The sequence below is a fragment of the Paroedura picta genome, chromosome 4, assembly GCF_049243985.1.
Source record: "Paroedura picta isolate Pp20150507F chromosome 4, Ppicta_v3.0, whole genome shotgun sequence".
Classification (NCBI taxonomy): domain Eukaryota; kingdom Metazoa; phylum Chordata; class Lepidosauria; order Squamata; family Gekkonidae; genus Paroedura; species Paroedura picta.
The window spans coordinates 137,328,647-137,346,505 of record NC_135372.1 but is presented as its reverse complement, the minus strand read 5'-3'; the positions used below and the strand labels follow the sequence as shown (position 1 = coordinate 137,346,505).

Genomic DNA, 17,859 nt, shown 5'->3' with positions numbered 1-17,859 from the left:
ACCATTACGATGCTTGGAGCTTCCAAGGGTAAATGTCTTAATTGTACACGAGTCTTAAGTTCTCCATTACGACTCACTTTTCCATCTCCCACCATTTTGTCCAGTCTTAACCCCAAACCATGAAGTGAGCCACAATTCCTTGGCTCATCATGCTAAAGAGCATGATACATAACACTTGCTACTACTCATTTTTTTTAAAAAACTGGAACAAACTAGCCATGGCCACTGCAAGTGAGATCAAATGACATGGCAGCCTTGAAGTGGGATGGTCATCTTGTTGAACAACTGACCTGCAAAAGTAGTTGAAGTGCTTCCATTTTATGTTACGTTATTTATTTATTTAGATTTCTATACCATCCATTTCTTTGCAGCTCTGGGCGGTTTACATTGAACATTCTGTAACTTACATGGAACGTTATACAGACTGTCACATCAAAGCAACTTTCATTATAGCATCAAATGATTACAATACCACATCTGTAAACCGCTTGGGGAGCGGTATAAATAAAACAGTAAGGCTAAGGGGGGTGGGGCTGAGTTCAGGATAGGAAACAGGGGCCAACGATTGGCCCCGGACTGACAAGAATTCCAGCCAGTCGGGTGAGGAACATCTAATCATAAGTAACTGTAAAACCCTGGGGAAGTACTGCTTGGTACTGATAGAACATGTTTGTTAAGCCCATTCCCAAAACTTGTCTAAAGTACATAAAGTACATAAACGTCACTGCTTGGATATCAAGCTGCTACTCTTCCTTTAGTGGAGAAAAAAAAAAAACCTTAGGAGACATCTTAACAAATGGAAACACCATATTTGAATGGCTTAGAGACCACTGCTCAACCTGCACTCTGGAATGAATACCTGTGCTTCTTGATGCCGTTCTCTTGCACCTGCCCACCTCCATTGTGTCTGCCAGTCCTATTGGTCTGGTGGATATCCACGTCACCTTTATGGGTTGCTTCTGAAAATTCCCCGGACGAATTGTCGGAATCGAAGCCTGCGTAAACGGAAGGACACAGTTAAGCCTCCATGCGAACATCGCCGTTTTGGCACAAAAACAGTGTGACAACTCAGAAAGGCAATAATTATTAGGCACCGTCAGTATGAAGTATTAACTAGCACGAACCACACGTCATTCTCCAGAAGATCCATGTTATTTTATTAGGAAGTGTCGCATCACACAACAGGTGCAACCAAGAGAGATCAGTCGCTAGCACAATTAGGCCCTGTGTGGGCCTGAAAGCAGCCACTATTAATTATTTATGGGACCATAATACGAAGGCGCATCCGTTTCAAATACCTGCAACTGAGTTACTTTGTGCTTACTTATTACATGTCCCCTGCCCTCCCCCCACCTTGTCTGCAACTGAAGTTTTATTACACTGCCCAAAGGGTGGAGGGAAATAATTCAGGATAGAGAAAAGCTGCTATTACTGGAATGTGAACGCAAAAGATTACATTGAAAATTTGTTAGGGAGCTGAAGTCATACGACGACCGGTGTTCTTTAACCTGCCACCTGAGTGGGCTGCGGGCTCTGTGGTAGAACATCGGCCTGGCGCACAGAAGGTCCAGGTTTGGTTCCCAGCATCTCCAGTTAAGAGGACCAGATAGATGTCAAAGACCTCTGCATGAGACCCTGGAGAGCTGCTGCCAGAATTGAGTAGAAAATATTAACCTTGATGATAGATCAGTGTCTGATTCAGTAAAAGGCAGCCATATACATATAGATGGTTCAAATATCACTTTCTGATATTATGTAAGCATCGTTTTGTAAGCCACCTGTCTTCCAAGGATGACAGCATCGTTTTGTAAGTCACCTGTCTTCCAGACAGGATGGATTGTAATCCCCACAACCACCTTATAAGGTAGGCCAGGTTTAGACAGAATTATTTGGCTTAAGGTCATCCAGAGAGCTCTATGCCTAAGTGGAGATTTGAATTTAGATTTTCCCAGTCCTTGTCAAACTGCATCTATGACACAGTTTATAAACCAAGAGTTTACACATTTTTGCCAAAGAAGCTTCTATCATTTCAGGGATTTTGGAGCGCGCAGAAATACATGAAACCAAATCAGAACTATGAGCTCCGGAGTTTACATTTTACACTCTCTATGTGCATAGGATTCATCTGGGAGCCCAGTTTCTTTATAACAAGGAGTTACAGATATATTTTTCATCGTTACCCATGCAGCCCAAACTAACAGATGAGATGCCCTGAAGAAAACAGATTTGGAATCATAATCATAATCTGAATCAGAACCTTTTGGCCCTAAAGTACACCTAGTCAACTTTCCCTGAAATACACAGAACTTCAGTTATTTTGGACTCCAGCTTCTTTTTCTGTAGGTACCAGAAGCACCAGTCCTCCAACCACCTTACTATCTATTTGTATCCTTCCCACGCTGCTTTTCCTCAAGGCCATAGGCAGAGTGGGCCTGATGTACCTGAGACACTACCTCTCTACCTATGCCCCCCAAAGAGCGTTATGTTCAGCCACCACCAACTGTCTGAGTATCCCTGGTCCCAAAGAAGCAAGGCAGGCCTCAACCAGGGCCAGAGCCTTCTCGGTTCTGGCCCCCACCTGGTGGAACGAGCTCCCTGAGGAGATAAGGACCCTTCCTGAACTCCCATGATTTTGAAGGGGCTGTAAAAGGGAGCTCCTCTGCCAGGCATTCGACTGAGACTGACAGAGCTAACACTGTTCAGCTGTCCACCCCCCCTGCCCAGACATCACATACATTCTCTACATCCTGAACCCATGGGTTCTGTTTGAAAACTTCTATTGCATTGCTATGCTATTCTTGATCAATACTGGTTCTCACCTGTTACTCTTATGATTATTGCTTTTTTTGTTTGTTTTTTTAAGGCATTCTCTTAACTTTTTTTTAACACCAGTGACACATCAACAAACTTCTGGTAAACCTCAGCTGGGAAGGGATTTGATGATCATCTGAATCCTTTAGTTTTGTGACTTCCCTTCACAGATGTGCCTGCTGTGTACCAGAACCTGGCTGGTTGCTCACTTGAGCATTGGATTCCTGATATTCTTCCTCCTGTAGGACAAGCGCATGATGGTGTGTCCTCAAGGAGCGATACCCTTAAGGCGTCCATTAGGTCTTCACCTTTACTAGCGAGCAATCCTCCCAATTGTTATTGTTATTATGGTTATACTCCCCTATGTTTTATGTAAACCGCCCTGAGCCTTATGGGAGGGTGGTATAGAAATATAATAACTAAAACATTTTTATCAAGCTGTCAAGTGCCCCTTCCATTCCCCTCAGGTGCCCCTTCAAGCCCCCTCTCTGATCTCTCCAGGTTGCCCTGATCGCTGTTTCCTACCTCCCCCCCCCCCCGTGCCCCTTTTCCCCTTCTCTCCAGGTAGTGGGATCCGGTGCTCTGCTTTGTAGCGTTAAAACCATGTGCAGGCATTCTTGCCTGCTAGTCTCCAGTATTTCACAAGCAGCTGAGGATTTCTGGCACTCCTGGGAAGGAGGGGGGGGGAATTCTACTCGTGTGCCTATAAAAGGTCCAATCTAAGAGCGACATCGCAGTCAATTTTCCTACTCCACGAATTGCTGCAGCTAAGTGATGTCCTATCTTCAATAAAACTAACTTATGGTGAAATGCTGAACCTCGGAAGTCATTAAGTTGGGAAATTGAGAAAGGACTTCACAGCTGCACTTTGCCTTGGGTCTGTGACAGTTTCCTGGGACGCTACCAGAAAACAAGCCACGTGAGCGGAGGGTTGAATTTGTTTCTGAGATTAAAAACCTAGTTTCAGGCCCAACCATAAAGGGTTCCCTAGGGTCTGCCACAAAACACCCAAAATGAAGAGTGTTAAAATAATCACAAGAACTGCAAAAAATCAGACTAAGCTACACTGACAAGGCTCCCTTGGCAGGCTCCTGCCTGAAGGCAAGATTTGAATCCAGTGCCATCCTAAAGTCCAACAAGGTTTCCAGGGTATAAGAGGAAGAGGAGGAGGAGGAAGAGGAAGAGAAACTGTGCAGAAAGAGGCAGATGTGGATCAAGGAGCCCAAGCTGATATGGGCCTTAATGACAACACCACTACCTTTAACTAAGCCCAGAACAAAGCAGCAACCAATGCAGCTGATATAATACCAGGAAGCAAAGGGCACTGAGGCTTCTATTAAAGGGTTCATTGTGCTCCAGAGGCAGTGGCAACCCTTGTTTTCAGGAGCAGAAATCAAAGCGAAGCTCATTGAGCTTCCAAACACAAACCAAGAGCTCTTGTCAAATTCTGCCCCCTCTGCGCATAAAAATGTAAATTCTGCATTTTATTTTTTCCCAATGGCTGGCTGTAACAAAGGTACATAATGGCATGCTTAATCCATGCCCACATTTATTATTCCATTTTTAAAATATAGGATTTAGTTGTCATTATGAGTTCCATCTCGGACAGGAGCTGGAACACCCATTCCCTTCTCCTTGGAACAATTTCAAACCATGCTTAATTCATGCCCACATTGATTCATCTTTGGAAGGAACGCACTGGGGCATAACAAGAAAAGTAAAGCACCATAGCCAGCAATCTTAAAAACGAGTCACGTTTTCCTACTCAAAGGCCTTTCCTGACGTAACAGAGACCATGCCGAATTTCTTAGTACTTCCTAAAGACAGAGTCATTCTCCTTACCTGAAGTGTTATTTCAGAGATACAAACTGCATCCTTCCAAAATAAAAGTGCTCATTTAGGAGCCCCGCCATGCCTGCCACCAGTGACAGCAATAATGCCAGACAGCAGAACCAATTAAGTTTTGTGAAAGCCTTATAGAGGCCTAGTTCATTGCAAATGCCATGCAGAGAAGGCATCTGACATTTAAGCAATTTAAATGGAGAGCATCTGACAGCGTACGCCAGTGTCCCTCCACACAGACAGGCCCAAGTCTCTATGCGATTCTGACTTTACTCACCCACCTGGCTAAGGAGCTTGCAGTTAGCCAATGGTGTCACTGCACTGGAAGGGCCAGCAAATCTACTATGAAATGTCAGCTGACTGGTGACTGGTGCAGGAGTGGGAGCGTACCTGGCAGAAGCCCGAAATCCAGGCAGCACAAATGCCATGTGGGTGAGGCTCCGCGATGATATGCTGTGTGCCGCTCAAAGGAAGGCAATCAGTACAAAGATGCACATTTCTAGCTCAGAAAACAAAATCTTCACACACACACACACACACACACACACACACGTTCCATCATCAAGCAAATGGCACAAAGCACTCCTGTTCAGCAAGCTGTCAAGGGAGAGGGGAAGAACTGAATTTTGCATATACACAAATATGCAGTTGAAGAGATCACACAGGGAGCCACTGAAATCTGTCAGGGTAACATTGTAGCGCTACAGACTCCTGAAGTATATCAGAATTAACTAAAGTGGTGCCGTTTTATGCATGCTTTTCTCCAGGCTGAACATTCCCAAGTCCCTCAACCTATCTTCATAGGGCTTGATCCCTTGGCCCCAGATCATCTTAGTCGCTCTCCTCTGCACCCTTTCAATTTTATCTACGTCCTTCTTGAAGTGAGGCCTCCAGAACTGCACACAGCACTCCAGGTGGGGTCTGACCAACGTGATATACAGAGGGACTAGGACAACTTGTGAGTTTGATGTGATACCACTGTTGATACAGCATTGGCCTTGTTTACTGCCGCATCACACTGTTTGCTCATATTTACCTTAACGTATAGCTGAATTTAGAGAAAAGCTGTAGCTCAGTGGAAGAACACCAGCTTGGTGTGGTTAGGAGCACGGATGTCTAATCTGGAGAACTGCATTTGATTCCCTGCTCCGCCTCCACATGCAGCCAGCTGGGTGACCTTGGGCTCACCACAGTACAAATAAAGCTGTTCTTACTGAGCAGTAATATCAGGGCTTTCTCAGCCTCACCTCCCTCACAGGCTGTCTGTTGTGGGGAAAGGAAAGGGAAGGTGACTGTAAGCTGCTTTGAGACTCCTTCGAGTAGAGAAAAGCGGCATATAAGAACCAATTCTTCTTCTTCATTAATATCAGGGCTCTCTCAGCCTCACCCACCTCACAGGGTGTCTGTTGTGGGGAGAAGAAAGGGAAGGAGACTGTAAGCCGCTTTGAGACTCCTTCGGGTAGAGAAAAGCGGCATATAAGAACCAATTCTTCTTCTCCACCTCCTTTGCCAGCAGGAGGCCTCAGCTTCAATCCCTGACACAGCCAGTTAAAAGGGTAAAAGAGTAGACAATGTGAAAGACCTCTATCTAAAACGCTGGAAAGCTGCCGTCACTGGTCGCAGCAGACAACATACTGATCTTGACAGGTGTTAAGCTTTGTTAAAGGCCATTCTACCCAATACACTTTACAGAACCCACAATTGCCCCCAAGTGCACCCTGGGCAAAGCCAAACCTAGCTGTCCGATGAGAGTTATGTGTGTTCACAAACATCATAGAATCATAGAATCATAGAGTTGGAAGGGGCCATACAGGCCATCTAGTCCAACCCCCTGCTCAACGCAGGATCAGCCCAAAGCATCCTAAAGCATCCAAGAAAAGTGTGTATCCAACCTTTGCTTGAAGACTGCCAGTGAGGGGGAGCTCACCACCTCCTTAGGCAGCCTATTCCACTGCTGAACTACTCTGACTGTGAAAAACTTTTTCCTGATATCTAGCCTATATCGTTGTACTTGAAATTTAAACCCATTACTGCGTGTCCTCTCCTCTGCAGCCAACGGAAACAGCATCCTGCCCTCCTCCAAGTGACAACCTTTCAAATACTTAAAGAGGGCTATCATGTCCCCTCTCAACCTCCTTTTCTCCAGGCTGAACATTCCCAAGTCCCTCAAATCCTTCTCGTGCTCTCACTTCATACCTTTAGACACGTTTTTAATTGTAGTATTAGAAGCAGCCTAAATTTTTTAAAACACTCTCAACGCATTTCTTTTTGCTGGATCCCCAGGGAAGGTCACTGCGAGCCTGATGGAAAGGTAAACAATTAAATGCTTCTCCATGCAACGGGCTTGGAAAGGTATTACGACGGCACTGTGGACAGAAAGACCCACAAGTACAGATGCTTAGGGGTTCCCTGTGTGTGTCACGGAAAGGGGGGCACTCACCTTGAACGAGCTGCTGTAAAAAGCAATTATTCCAATCAGAAATCAACGACTTTGCACTGCCGCACGGACATATCGGTCATGTCACCGCAAACCGCTAAGATGCCTTTTTTTCCCTCTTCACACAAACAAACGCTCTTTAATAAACAGATCCGACTGCCCGACAAGGTCACTCTACACAGACGTGTAGGCAAATGCTTTGCCTTTCCACAAAACACCGGTGCGTGGGCAATCAGACTTTGGAAATAAAAACTCAACTACTGCAAATAACCAACACTGAAACTCAGCAGGGAGTACCATTTGCTTTCCAATGACTTGCGTATGTGTTTGGGGTGGGGGAACCTCAAACAAAACCATCTTTTCCCCCCTAAATGCACGCAGGGACACATGTTTACCTGAAGGAGAAACAATCGGCGAGGGGAAGCCATTATGCTAATGGGGATAAATAATATGTACTGTTACTATAACTGTGCTTGCCAGCCAAGAAGAAGCACCAAAAGGGGAGAGGCCGGGGCTCAGAGTTAGAAGAAGAAGAAGAAGAATCCTACCCGAAGGAGGCTCAAAGCGGCTTACAGTCACCTTCCCTTTCCTCTCCCCACAACAGACACCCTGTGAGGGAGGGGAGGCTGAGAGAGCCCTGATATTACTGAAGAAGAATAAGAGTTGGTTCTTATATGCCGCTTTTCCCTACCCGAAGCAGGCTCAAAGTGGCTTACAGTCGCCTTCCCTTTCCTCTCCCCACAACAGACACCCTGTGGGGTGGGTGAGGCTGAAAGAGCCCAGATATTACTGCTCGGTCAGAACAGTTTTATCAGCGCCGTGGTGAGCCCAAGGTCACCCAGCTGGCTGCATGTGGGGGAGTGCAGAATCGAACCTGGCATGCCAGATTAGAAGTCCGCACTCCTAACCACTACACCAAACTGGCTCTCAGGTAGAGCAACTGCTTGGCACACAAAATGTCCCAGAGGTTCAGTCCCCAGAATCTCCAGTTTAAAAGGATTAGATACTGGGTGATGCAATAGATAGACCACAGCCTGAAACCCTGGAAAGCTGCTGGCAGTCTGTGTAGACAACGCTGACCTGATAGACCATTGGTCTGATTTAACAAAAGGCAGCTTCATGTGATCGGTGTTGTCAGCATTTTTTTTAGAAACTGCACTCCAAAAGAATCTCTAACACAAATAGCCAGGAGCCAGACTTCCCAACCCACGTTAGCAGGATCAAATAGGAAAGACAGAATAATAGAATCCTAGAGTGGGAAGGGGTCACACAGGCCATCTAGTCCCACCCCCTGCTCAGTGCAGGATCAGCCTCAAGCATCCAGGAGAAGGATCTGTCCAGCAGCTGCTTGAAGATGGCCAGTGAGGGGGAGCTCCCCACCACCTTAGGAAGCCCATTCCACTGCTGAACTAGACTCCTAGAATCCTAGAGTGGGAAGGGGCCACACAGGCCATCTAGTCCCACCCCCTGCTCAATGCAGGGTCAGCCCCAAGCATCCAGGATAAGGATCTGTCCAGCCGCTGCTTGAAGACGACCAGTGAGGGGGAGTTCTCTACCTCCTTAGGCAACCCATTCCACTGAACAACTCTGATGGTAGGACCCTATTGGTAATACAGGAAATTCGCTTAGATAAGGCATCGTACGTTATTGTGTGATGTTTCCAACACAAAACTACTGCACTTGCATTGTAGAGAAGACAGCCAATAGAGCCAATGGATAGCACATTTTTCTCCTGGACCTCACACAGCTTGGGGGTTCGAGACCTGCACAGAGTTCTCTGCAAACTAAAATGGTACCCTTTGGAAGTGTTTGCTTAGTTTACAATTACAATTACAATTAATGCCTGTGACTAGGTAGACTTAAGCCCTGACCTCAGAAACTAGAAAGGGTTTGGGGGCCCCGATTAGTATTTGGATGGGAGACCCCCAAGAAACCCAATGGCTGCTCTGCAGAGGCAGGCGATACCAAACCACCTCTGGTCAGTCTCCTGCCCTGAAAACCCTACGGCAGTGGTCCCCAACCTTTTTGAGGCTGGGGACCGGCAGGGCATTGGGCCGCGCCCCCGTGCGGGCCACGCCCACGCATCGGGCCACGGCCATGCATTGCACATGCACAATTCACGGGCGTGGCCCGCACGGGCACAGTCCGGTCCTGATTTCCTCTTCCTGCCCTCCCGCAGTAAGAAGCTTCCTGGGCCGCAAGCTTGCGGCCTGGGAATTTTTTTACTGCGGGGGGGGGGGGGGAGAGGGAGCCGTGGCCCGGCACCAGGCCGCGGCCCGCAGGTTGGGGACCACTGCCCTATGGGACTGCCATGAATAAGCTGTGACTTGATGCTACTTTCCACCACCGCCACAAGTAGCTGAACAGCATGCTTTGTGTGGACATTCAGCCTGGTGTAGTGGTTAGGAGGGCAGACTTCTAATTTGGTGAGCCAGGTTTGATTCCGCACTCTCCCACATGCAGCCAGCTGGGTGACCTTGGGCTCAGCACAGCACTGATAAAGCTGTTCTGACCGAGAAGGAATATCAGGGTTCTCTCAGTCTCACCTCCCTCACAGGGGGTCTGTTGTGGGGAGAGGAAAGGGAAGGCAATTGCAAGCCACTTTGAGACTCCTTGAGGTAGAGTAAAGTGGCATACAAGAACCAACTCGTTTCTTCTTCAGTAATATCAAGGCTCTCTCAGTCTCACCTCCCTCACAGGGTGTCTGTTGTGGGGAGAGGAAAGGGAAAGAGAATGTAAGCCACTTTGAGACTCCTTCGGGTAGAGAAAAGTGGCATATAAGAACCAACTCTTCTTCTTCATATGGGTATCAACTTTTTACATTTGTAAACCAGTTTAGAATTTAAAAACTTGCCTCCCCTCCCAGCTGCAAAGATCTGACAATGTTATTAGTACTTACTCTGAGGAATTCAGTATGTGTCCAAGGAGTTGGTTTTTATACCCCACTTTTCTCCACCTTAAGAAGTCTCAAAGTGGCTTGTAATGGCCCTCTCTTCTTCTCCCCGTAACAGGCACCCTGAGAGGTAGGTGAGGCTGACAGAGTTCTAAGACAACTGTGGCTAGCCAAAGGTCAGTAAGCAGGCTTCATGTGGAGAAGGAGTGGGGAATCAAATCCATTTCTCCAGATTAGAGCTGCCTGCTCTTAACCATTAAGCCAGGGGTAATCAAACTGCGGCCCTCCAGATGTCCATGGACTACAATTCCCAGGAGCCCCTGCCAGCGAATGCAGGTGAGCGAATGCTGGCAGGGGCTCCTGGGAATTGTAGTCCATGGACATCTGGAGGGCCGCAGTTTGACTACCCCTGCATTAAGCCATGCCTGCTCTTGGAAGGAAACAGAAAATTTCCAAAGGAGATGCACGTTTCTAAAGGGTAGTTGGCTTTTTAAAATCTATGCCAGTAGTTTTATGAACAAGACAGCATTATATCTTTATTTATTTTTTATTAATCCCACCCTTTCACCTAGGAGCCTTGAGCAGTATCCATGGTTCTCGCCATCATTTTATTCTCCCAATAACTCAGGTCCAAGGTCATCCACAAAGTTTCAAGGTGAGCAGGAATCTGAGACTATTACTTCCCGGGTCTAGTTAGCATGCACCCACAGCACTGCGCAAGCTTTTAAAGGGCAAAACAGTGCATAAATACTTATAATGTGGGACATTATTGCACAGCTGAACTGCGCAATCAGTAAAACATTATGAAACCCCAGGTAAGGTCAGATGTTTGTTGGAAAAAGCAATGCTGAATGGCAGCCATTATCGTGCTGGGAAGAAATGATCCAGACTATTATTACAAATGGGAAAACCGGGCCTTGCCCCCTCCCCAAGAAATGAAACCCACCTACTGACGAATATTATCCAGTAATTAACTACCAGGAGGCTGCTACTGACAATAACAAGACTAAAAATGGGGTAAATGTCAAATAACAGCGGAGATTTTAAAAATCATTTCTAGAGCCTGACTGTTTCAGAAACCAAATTCGGGCGACATTTTCGATGTCATGAGAGTAAAGTCGCAAAGTGCCTCTGATATAATTTTCCACCATGCTTCTGTCTCCTATCCCACTTCTTAGTAATGAACACAAACAAGATCTGCCCAACACATCAAAAAAATCTACTACCTTTAGGTAAGCTGGCTGAGCACAAAACAATTTGAGAGCTGACCAGTCATGGAAAATGTAGACGGGGAAGAGCTGCTAAACTTATCCCGTGCAGATTTAAACAAGGACATGACTAATTCTACCTAGAGATATGAAGGTCTGGGGGAAAATGGAACAGGAGCATTTTCCAGTCTCCTTCACACTCACGGATTTTGGGGAAGCGTTGAAAGAAACACCAAGGAAATACTTTCTCTTTTGGAGTTAAGGGAAATCACAGAGCATAACCTGAAGATGTTTATGGATGACATCAACTCCTGTGCATGCTACAGACGTCTACAATGTTTTCAAGGATACATTTTCATTTGTGCATATTTTAGCATGCATAATATTTGCATCCACTCAATTGATGTGATGCCCCTGTTGATACAATCCCAAAATGGCATTTGCCTTTTTTACCGCTGCATCATACTGCCTGCTCATGTTTAGTTTACAATCCACAAGTACTCCAAGGTCTCGTTCACACACAGTGTTACCTAGAAGCGTATCCCCCATCCAGTAGGCATGCTTTTCAGTTTTCTGACCCAGATGCAGAACTTTACACTTATCTTTATTAAATTGCATCATGTTCTCATTTGCCCATTTTTCCATTGTGTTCAGATCTCGTTGAACTCTGTCTCTATCTTCTGGAGTATTTGCCAGTCCTCCCAATTTGGTGTCATCTGCAAACTTGATGAGTAGTCCCTCCACCCCCTCATCTAGATCATTAATAAATACGTTAAAAAGTACCAGGCCGAGCACCAAGCCCTGAGGTACCCCGCTACTCACCTCTCTCCAGTCTGATGAAACACCATTGACAACAACTCTTTGTGTGCGGTTCTCTAACCAATGCCCTATCCACCTGACTATCTGAAAATCCAGATTGCAGTCCTTCAACTTATCCATCAGAACATCATGGGGAACCTTGTCAAAAGCTTTACTAAAATCCAAGTAAATGACATCAACCGAATTTCCACGATCCAGCAAACCTGTTACTTGGTCAAAAAAGGAAACCAGGTTGGTCTGGCAAGATCTGTTGGAGACAAATCCATGCTGATTTCCTTGGATCACCAAATTGTCCTCCAGACGTTTGCAGATCGCTCCCTTTAATATCTGCTCCATTATCTTCCCCACAACAGAGGTCAGACTCACTGGTCTATAGTTTCCTGGGTCATCCTTCCTCCCTTTTTTGAAGATCGGAATAACGTTTGCTCTCTTCCAGTCTTCCAGGACATCTCCAGTCCTTAAATAGGTCCCGAAGATGATGGACAAGGGCTGTGCAAGTTCTCTGGAAAGTTCTTTGAGCACTCTCGGGTGCATTTCATCCGGCCCAGGGGATATGAACTCATCCAGTGCAGCTAAATGCCTCTCGACAACCTCTCTATCCATGTTAACCTGCCACCCAGACACTATCCTTTGGCTACTGCCATCTCTAGATGTGCCTAAACCCTTTGACCTCTAGGAAGAAACAGATGTAAAATAGGCACTAAGCCTTTCTGCTTTCTCTGCATCTTCCGTTAGAGTTTGTCCATCCGCACCCAACAGTGGGCCTATTGCCTCCTTTACTTTACGTTTGCTCCTCACATAACTGAAAAATCTTTTCTTGTTACAATGGGCTTCCCTGGCCAATATTAGCTCACTCTCAGCTTTGGCCTTTATGTAAACTTATAAACTTGGAGACTCCTTCAGGTAGAGAAAAGCGGCATCTAAGAACCAACTCTTCTTCTTCTAAAAGCACATAGGAGAAGACTAGGTGCAATAAGACAGCATCAACATAGCACAATAAAAACACAAGCTAAAAAAATCAAAAACTGTAAATGACACAAAGTCAGTGGAATCAAATCAAACAGTAATTTTGATAAATCAGCAAAAGCCTGGGAGAAAAACCTAACGGATTCTACAGCCGTGTTGCAAATGAGGTCACTCCATAGCTGCCTCTATATCTGCATACTGCAAAAGACCTCCTGACTCTGCCCCCTCCCTGACGCCTGGATACAATTATGCAGTAAAGGGCCCTGAATTCGCAGGAATTTTCCTAGACAGTCTCATGCAAGCAAAGTCTGCCAGCTGGAAAGGTCCAAAGAACAAACTGATAAAAGGTCTCTTTTGCCCTCCAGACACTCCCACAAACCCTGGAGCAATTCACTCCAATTGGCTGGATAATAACCCAAGGCTACAGAGCCATCCTCACCTTACAACATACTGTGGTAATTGAATCCCAAGCCAAGGGAAACCATAATCATACCATTACTCAATCATTGTTGGAGCTGGCCAAGCCATTTCACCACTCTGGCAACACAATCACTCTACCTTAAGTGTTCTGCTGTGGCCAACAGACCTTTATTTGGACTTTTACTTAGATGTCCAGGCTCCTGTGTCTCATCCTTCCAAATCTATAACAAGGCCATCTTAAGGCCCTCCAGCTTTCCTGTTGGTTCAGCTCCCCGACCTCCGTCCACGAACATACCAGGAGTTCAGGTCCCCCTCCAGTTCTGAAGGTTCTGTATCCAAGCCTCCCTCTCCAATTATGGGGTTGTCTTACTTCCAGAATTTTGCCCTTTTGGTTGACTCACTGAATCTGTGCCTTTGGATCCTCAACTTCAGAGCTGCTATTTGTTCAAGTTCTGCCTTCACACTGGGCCAGGTTTTCTTTCTCTTGCCCGCAGACCTCAACTCAATGGACTCGACTCTCTAAGATAAGGCAATGTATGTTTTTCCTTTTACCCTTTATGTCCCTGTGGCTGGCAGAGCAGCCCCCCAAGGCCTGAGCAGCGTGGAACGGTCAAGGGTGTAAGGAGATGCTGTTAGGAGGGTGGAACCTGCAGGGGCGAGCAGCACATCTGAAAGGAGACAGTGAGCAGATGGAGGGTGGGGGCAGAGATGATAGTAGCAGATGCTCGGGAGTCTGCATGTGGCTGGGAGAGCAGAGAAACAGCTGGGAACGGTGAAGCAACTCTCACCTGCAGGCTATGGAACTGGAGGCAGCTACAACAAGAAAAGCCTTGGGAAGGGCAAGAGAGGACCTCGCTAGTCACTGAAGATGACAAAGAGAAGGCGAGGCAGGCACAAGCCACTCTGTGTCGTGGTTCAGAGTGGTGGCTTCTAATCTGGCGAGCCACGTTTGATTCCCCGCTCCTCTGCATGCAGCCAGCTGGGTGATCTTGGGCTAGTCACAGCCCTGAACGAGCTGTTCTGACTGAGCAGTAATATCAGAGCTCTCTCAGCCTCACCTCCAGTGTTTGCTTAGTTTACAATTACAATTACAATTAATGCCTGTGACTAGGTAGACTTAAGCCCTGACCTCAGAAACTAGAAAGGGTTTGGGGGCCCCGATTAGTATTTGGATGGGAGACCCCCAAGGAACCCAATGGCTGCTCTGCAGAGGCAGGCGATGCCAAACCACCTCTGGTCAGTCTCCTGCCCGGAAAACCCTACGGCAGTGGTCCCCAACCTTTTTGAGGCTGGGGACCGGCAGGGCATTGGGCCGCGCCCCCGCGGGGGCCACGCCCACACATCGGGCCACGGCCATGCATTGCGCATGCACAATTCACGGGCGTGGCCCGCACGGGAACGGTCCGGTCCTGATTTCCTCTTCCTGCCCTCCCGCAGTAAGAAGCTTCCTGGGCCGCAAGCTTGCGGCCTGGGAAGTTTTTTACTGCGGGGGGGGGGGGAGAGGGAGCCGTGGCCCGGCACCAGGCCGCGGCCCGCAGGTTGGGGACCACTGCCCTATGGGACTGCCATGAATAAGCTGTGACTTGATGCTACTTTCCACCACCGCCACAAGTAGCTGAACAGCATGCTTTGTGTGGACATTCAGCCTGGTGTAGTGGTTAGGAGGGCAGACTTCTAATTTGGTGAGCCAGGTTTGATTCCGCACTCTCCCACATGCAGCCAGCTGGGTGACCTTGGGCTCAGCACAGCACTGATAAAGCTGTTCTGACCGAGAAGGAATATCAGGGTTCTCTCAGTCTCACCTCCCTCACAGGGGGTCTGTTGTGGGGAGAGGAAAGGGAAGGCAATTGCAAGCCACTTTGAGACTCCTTCAGATAGAGAAAAGCAGCATATAAGATTCAACTCTTCTTCCTCTTCAGTAATATCAGGGCTCTCTCAGCCTCACCTCCCTCTCAGGGGGTCTGTTGTGGGGAGAGGAAAGGGAAGGCAATTGTAAGCCGCTTTGAGACTTCGGATATAGAAAAGGGGCATATAAAACCAACTCTTCTTCTGATGTCTAAGAGAATGCACACATAGAAGGCTTGAGAGGAGAACACAATGGGAAGGCTAAAGAGGACAGCCTGGGAAATGAAGCCCGGGTTTAAAGGGTCAGTTCCAGGTCTGGGGCCCCAGTGCATCTGTTACTCCAATTGAGCAACTATCCAGGACTGTTCTGGTCACCATATCTCCAAAAGGAAACCACAGAGATGGAAAAAGTACAAATGAGGGCAACCCAGATGATTGGGGGGGTTGAAGCACCATTCCTATGAGGAAAAGCTGAAAAGAGATGACGAAGGGGAAGACACATGATAGAGATTTCTAAAATTATGCTGACAAAGAGAAACCTTTCCCCCCCCCTCCTAAAATACTAGAATCTGACAGAATCCAGCAAAGCTGATGGGTAGTAGATTCAGGATGGAGAAAAGGAAATACTTCTTTACAAAGAGAGTGATTTAAAATGTGGAATTTGCTGCCAGTGGATGTAGTGATGAGATAACAGGAATAGACAGCTTTAAAGGGTGATTAGATAGATCCATGAAGGATTAGTCTATTAATTGCTACTAGCCATAGTGAGGGAGGGGAACCTCCATATTCAGAGGCAGTCAACCTCAGAATCCCAGAGCCAGGAGGCAACATCAGGGGGAAGGTCTGGACCTCTGTGTCCTTTTGCTGGCTCTGCAGAGGAACTGGGTGAAACCTAATCCTGGACTAGATGGTTTGATCCAACGGGGCTCTTATATTATTATGGCTAGGATTGTGTTTCTGTGTTGCAGAACCAACTCTTCTTCTAGTCTCCAATCTTCTGTTCCTGGCTGTGACAAATAGATGCAAACTGGGGGCAATGATAAACCCCTTCCAGGGGGTCCAGATCGTACAAAGACATGCAAGGCCTGACATGAAGCCCGATTTGGATAATACCGGGCAGATCTCTGTAGAAAGAGTTCCGAAGCTGAGGCACTATGACAAAGAAGACCCCATCCCTGACAGTCACCTCAGCAGGTGGAGATACACAAAGACCGCCTTTTTCCAGACAATCTCATTAGTCAAGCAGGTAATCCTTTGAATAATCTGGTCCAAGACAATATAGGGATTTTTAATAGCCAGAAACTGAGTTATGCCCAGAAGCAAGCAAGAAATCAGTGAAACCCTTTCATACTGGCAAGACGGGTTCCCCGGAACGCAGGCCAGCCAGCAGGCTCATTGTGATGTATTGTATTCCATCCCTGCACATCAGGTGTGGTTCCCTTCCAATACTAGCTATGGCTTTCTGATGTGCCCTTGGCACCATAACACCCATCCCTCGGGCAACTGAGTGCTGCGAAAGCCCTGCATTGGTGCTGGAACAAACCCCGATGGTGCTGGGGGGGGGGGGCTGGGGGGCCGGATAGCACCATCGCTGCTTAGTTCCAGCAACAGTTGCTGGTTTACATCCTTCCAACTTCTGGGAAATTGCCTACTGGCAGAAATCTGTGCATGCACAAACCAGCATGCAGATTCTGCTCCATAGAGCAGAGGAACCAAGCCAGCGATGCTGGCAATGCTGCCCATCCTTAGAGGTGATGAGAAAGTGGCAACAGCAACAGTGGGAATCGTTCAGCACCACTGCTATGAGGACAAGCAACACCACTGCTGGCCCAGATCTCCTGCTTGAACCTCAAGGGGGTGTGGCAGGTTACAGTGGATGAGCGATAGGGCTGTGAGTGTCCTGCAAAGTGCCGGGGGTTGGACTAGTTGACTCAGGAGGTCCCTTCCAATTCTAGGATTCTATGATCTTTGAGCTAGCACGTCCGTTTGTACGATATCAAAGATCCAGGCCGCGCAGGTGATAAAGAGCACGTAAGGTGAGGCCAAACCTCACATTGCTTGACAACAGAAATGCCAAGGCCTAAGCAGTTGCCCTTCACATAATCTAACAACCAGAATTGTAACTAATGTCCAGTACTGAGCTCCATGGTCTGATCAAGCCTAAACCAACAAATCTACCATGCTCCTATCAAAATCAGGAGTCTGTTTTATTTTTAAATCCCCCAGATTTCACGACTCAAAGAAGTCTCAAAATGGCTTACAAGCCATCTTCCCTCCCTCTCCCCACAAGAGACACCCTGTGAGGTAGGTGGGGCTGAGAGGGCTCTGACAGGAGGGCTCTGTCAGAACAGCTCTGTATGCAGAGGAGTGGGGAGTCAAGCTCAACTCTCCAGATCAGAGACCGCCCTCTTAACTACTACTATTACACCTAGACATAGAAGTCATGCATACTTTTCCCAGCACCATATCGCCAGTGTAGCTTTCCTGTTTCGTTGTTTTTAACTTTTCCTTGAAAGCAAAAGGATGCCTCGCGACTGGCAGAGAAGGCAACATCCCAAGCGCCACCGTCACAAGACATGACAGAAGGCAATATGATCTTGTACTTTTTTCAGATCGCT

The 17,859-nt window shown here is 47.1% G+C and overlaps 1 protein-coding gene across 5 annotated transcripts in view; it reads right to left on the bottom strand.

The window, feature by feature from the left end:
* The window catches only part of OSBPL2 (oxysterol binding protein like 2), a 100,662-nt gene that overhangs the window by 30,142 nt on the left and 52,661 nt on the right, over nt 1-17,859 (bottom strand). For all 5 annotated transcript variants that reach the window (XM_077335783.1, XM_077335786.1, XM_077335784.1 and 2 more), the window contains one exon: nt 860-995. In XM_077335783.1, the coding sequence (XP_077191898.1) occupies nt 860-995 (136 nt within the window). The remainder of the gene's footprint in view (nt 1-859; nt 996-17,859) is intronic.